The sequence below is a fragment of the Corylus avellana genome, chromosome ca5 (genome assembly GCF_901000735.1).
Source record: "Corylus avellana chromosome ca5, CavTom2PMs-1.0".
NCBI classification, from domain to species: domain Eukaryota; kingdom Viridiplantae; phylum Streptophyta; class Magnoliopsida; order Fagales; family Betulaceae; genus Corylus; species Corylus avellana.
In genome coordinates, this window is record NC_081545.1 from 25,284,996 (window position 1) to 25,289,539 (window position 4,544).

General features: G+C 42.4%; 1 protein-coding gene across 1 annotated transcript; it reads left to right on the plus strand.

Annotated features, from left to right (window-relative positions):
• The first annotated feature begins 2,981 nt into the window (after positions 1 to 2,981).
• On the plus strand, positions 2,982 to 4,324 carry LOC132181048 (protein EXORDIUM-like 3). Its single transcript, XM_059594091.1, has one exon. It carries the CDS (start codon positions 3,053 to 3,055, stop codon positions 4,064 to 4,066), a length of 1,014 nt encoding a protein of 337 aa, XP_059450074.1. The 5' UTR covers positions 2,982 to 3,052; the 3' UTR covers positions 4,067 to 4,324.
• Positions 4,325 to 4,544: the final 220 nt, after the last annotated feature.

Sequence of the window (4,544 nt, forward strand, 5' to 3'; positions counted from 1 at the left end):
TTCTCTGCCGCCCCTTCCTCTTTGTTCAGCTCCTTCCTCTTTGTTCCGCTTTTATCCTTGGCGGGGCTCTCTGGTTATTTTCTGCTCATTTCCTTTCTGTTTTTTTGCTGTGTTTTTTGTGTGATGTTCTTGTAGCCTTGCTTGTGTGCCACTCGGTGTGTGTGCTGATTTTGGGGGTTTCTTTCAAACTTCTCCCAGTTTTGTTTTGTGTTCGCCGCCGATCTCCTCCGCTCACTCTGTCGCCCACCGTCCGATGCTGGGTCTTCCTTGTGCCCCTCCAGCGATGAGCTTCAACGTCCCCTACTGCGATGGTTTTCCGACCAGCTAGCGATCGGTTTTGCCACCCTCCGTCCACTGTTTTGGGCTTTTTCTGCGTCCCCACCACGTCGAGCTTCCATCGTTCCCTTTCGGTGTCGGTTTCCGGCGAGTGCACAATCAGCATCCACGCTGCGTGTGCTTGTTCCCGTTTATTTAATTTTCCTCGTATTGTTTTTGTTCATGTTTTATCCCTGTATCCATTTCATTCATGTTATTTGCTTGTAATAAGGCCCTGCCTCTTTGGTTCGCTCACGTTTTATTTAGGTTTTCTTACTTCTGTTTTATAATAAGGCTTGACCACTCGATCTGCCTGCTTGGATGTGAACTGAACTTTGGTCCAGAACTTTTAGGTCGTGGATGTGAATTTTAGTCCAAACCTTCGAGTTGTGGACGTGAACTTCATCCTGGCTTTTGGGTCGAGGAGGAATTTGCGCTACCTATGCATTAGATTGCGTCCGTCTTATGCAGATATGTTATTTCAACTGAAAACTAGTCATAGGTTAGCAAAGGTTTTAGGTGATGTTATATCCTTATAGCTTCGGCTATAATTTGCATTTTCAGGGCTTTGTGCTCCTGCGATGTAAGAGCTTTATGCTCGTGATTACTATCAATGAAATTGGAATGTATTTCTTTAAAAAAAAACTTACCCCAAACATTTATCAGTAACTAAAAATAAATAGAAAAAAAATATATATATATAGACAAAGGGCATAGTAAACAAGTAGAGTGCTCTCATTTGAGAATAATTTCTATAGGGACATTGGATAAAGTCATAAACTCAATTCTTTGTGCCCTCCAATAAGAGACACACACCTCGACAAGGAACACCAAAAGAGAATAGGACAAAAACACTAGATTTTTCTTATGTCATAATGAAAAACTTAGAAGATGATCACGATATTTAAAAGGTAATGATTGAGGTTGCTTTCAGCGGTGGCACAAAGGATTAATGTTCGGAGAGGGCGATAACTTTGAGGAATAGGGATTTTGAGGAGTTGAAAAAAAATAAAAAATTGACCTTTTTTTTTTTTTTTTTTTTACATGTCCACACAAAAAGGGGAAAGAGATTCGAACTAGTGACCTCCGCTTTATTAGGCGTGGTCCTAGCCTATTGAACTATATCTTGGGGACAAAAATTGACGCATTTTACTATGAGTTGTAAGAAAAATCTCTGTGTTACTATTTTCTTTTCTTTTTTATTTGTTTTTATTCCATGCTGAAATGACTTTTTTTACTATGAATTATAAGAAAAATCTCGTATTTCTATTTTATTTTTGTTTCATGTTGAAAGGACAAGAAAAGCTAGATTTGTGCAATATTCTTATATAAGTTATTTTCCTACTCTTTTGTTTTTCTCTTCCTCTTTTCTTAGGTGCCCTTGTCAAATGTGGTATCAATCCCTGTCCAATTTCTAGGCACCAAGCTACTGCCAAGATTGTACTATTTCTAACATTTTTCTTGTCAAATGTGGTATCAATCCCTGTCCAATTTCTAGGCACCAAGCTACTGCCAAGATTGTACTATTTCTAACATTTTTCTTTTTGAAGAAAAGACGTATAGCCACCATTCATGATCAGATCACTGTACATTTGCCAAAGGAAGAAAAAAAAAAAAAAAAAAATCATACAATTTTGATTATGCTACGAGTTGCAATGATTTTGAAATGTTAATTAAAATCCAAATAACAAAAGAACATTCTCTCTTCTAATTAAGTATACTCATTAGAGCATCCTCGAGGGCCAACAACAGAAAATCTTCCTACTTGTGCAAAAGACGCTCTTGTACAGTACAACCTTAATGGGGTGTGATTAACATCCTCGTTAATGTTAAATTCTTAATTAGTTGTCTAAAAAAATTAAGCTTCTTTTTTCTAACCAATCACCTAAATTAGTGTCCTAAAGAGTACGTAAAGCTTATATGGGACAAAAAAGTTGATGCCATATCATATGATTCTCGTAGAAGTCTAAGATAGTGGTCGGATCAATATATAATTATATGTTTGGAGACGAGCATTAATTGTTTAAGAGAACGATAAAGGAAACGTAGCAAATTTAATAGTGAGGATAGGGGTCGGTTTGGGTCGGGTCAAGTTATTATTATTATTTTTTTTTCTGTCATGGGCCAAACAAATGAAACTTGTCTTTCATGTACAGCGGAGGAACACAACAACAAAACGAGCCTAAATTTCAATTGTCGCCATAAAAACAAGCGAAAACGGAACACCTTATCCCAGCAGCACCTGATCTTGACACATAATGCTTCGCCAGGTGGCAACACTTGGACGCAAGTTGGGGTCAAGTAGCTGGGGCCTGGACCACAGGCACCGTTCATTCTGGCCCACCCAGGAACAGAGAATAATCGAAATCCCCGTATTGCCCCTCCCCACCCATTTCCCGCGCTACAATGCGCGCAAAATGGTACAAGGTTAGAGATCCATATCGGATCAGACGAGGACACACACCATCATCATGATCATGATCAACATCATGATGCTCCTCTACCCTACCCCACTCGCTGCTCTGTAGGCCCCACTTTGAGAATCTATCTGTCCTCCATTACCCGCAAATCAATGCCTCTCAATTTTTTTTTTCTTTTTTCTTTTCAATGACTCCTCTCACTCACAAGTTGTAAGCCCCCTCTATAATCCTCCGCAACATAAATAGCCTCACTGACAACCATTGCTTAGCATTTTGAACTCCAAAAAATACACTCTCTCTCACTCTCGATCGCTAAGATGCGCTATCCGGCTTTCCTCCCCCTCGCCGTGCTTATCCTAATCGTCTTCATCAGCCCGGCGATTGGGTGGCGGCCTTGGCCTCACAACAAAACCGAAGCCTACGATTCAATCTACGGAGGGTCCAAGAAATACGAGGGCTCGTCGGAGTTTGTCCACTTAAAGTACCACATGGGACCGGTCCTGACCGCCAACATCACCGTCCACACAATCTGGTACGGCATTTGGCAGAGGAACCAGAAGAAGATCATCCGCGAGTTCATCAACTCCATCTCCGCCGTAGATTCCAAGCACCCCTCCGTGTCGGGGTGGTGGAAGACGGTGCAGCTCTACACGGACCAGACGGGCGCCAACATTTCCCGGACGTTGCGTTTAGGCGAAGAGAAAAACGACCGCTTCTACTCGCACGGGAAACGACTCACGCGCTTGTCCATACAGTCCGTGATCAAGAGCGCCGTAACGGCCAGGACAAAACCGTTGCCGGTTAATCCGAAGAGTGGGCTCTACCTTCTGCTCACATCTGATGACGTGTACGTCCAGGATTTCTGCGGTCAAGTGTGTGGGTTCCACTATTTCACATTCCCGTCCATTGTAGGGTACACGTTGCCGTACGCTTGGGTGGGGAACTCGGCGAAGCTGTGTCCCGGAGTGTGCGCGTACCCGTTCGCCGTTCCGGATTACATCCCGGGGCTGAAGCCGCTAAAGTCACCGAACGGCGACGTAGGGATCGACGGGATGGTGAGCGTGATTGGGCACGAGATCGCCGAGCTGGCATCGAACCCGTTGGTGAACGCGTGGTACGCCGGGCAGGACCCGAGCTTCCCGGTCGAGATTGCGGATTTGTGCGAGGGGATCTACGGCACCGGCGGCGGTGGGTCGTACACTGGTCAGCTCTTCAACGGGGAGGATGGCGCCACGTTTAACATGAACGGGATCCGACGGCGGTTCTTGGTTCAGTGGCTTTGGAACCATGTGGTTAATTATTGTACCGGCCCAAATGCATTGGATCAGTAAAAAAAAAAATATCTCTCCTTCTCATCAGTTTCTCTGATTTTGTGTATTTGGGCTTTCAATTTTCTTTTTCTTTTCTCTTTCGTGTCTTATCGTGGGTTTTGAGTTTTGGGAGTGATTAGTTAAGGTAGTTAAGTTTGTTAATTATGTAATAATTAATATTATTGTATACTGTCTTTGTATACAAAATTAGATGGGTGTTCCCGCCTCATTTGAAGTCCCGTTTGGTGGTGATCTTAAAAGAAATTATTATTATTATTATTATGATTAAATACTTTTGTTCAAAATTTTGAAATGCGTAAAACAATTTGCTAAATGAAGGCTCAGTAGTAGCTCTACGCTCTGCGAGTGGTAAATGCACAATACTCGCCCCACTTCATTTGGTGGGGCCCTTTGGGTATGTTAACTCAACATAGTTTATTTGTATCATACTAAGAATAATGTGGCTTTTAAAATTACTATTGGATCAAAATTTAATCTA

What these genes read in the sequence shown, in the direction of transcription:
- LOC132181048 (XM_059594091.1), top strand. Translation starts at nt 3,053, where the DNA reads ATGCGCTATCCGGCTTTCCTCCCCCTCGCCGTGCTTATCCTAATCGTC.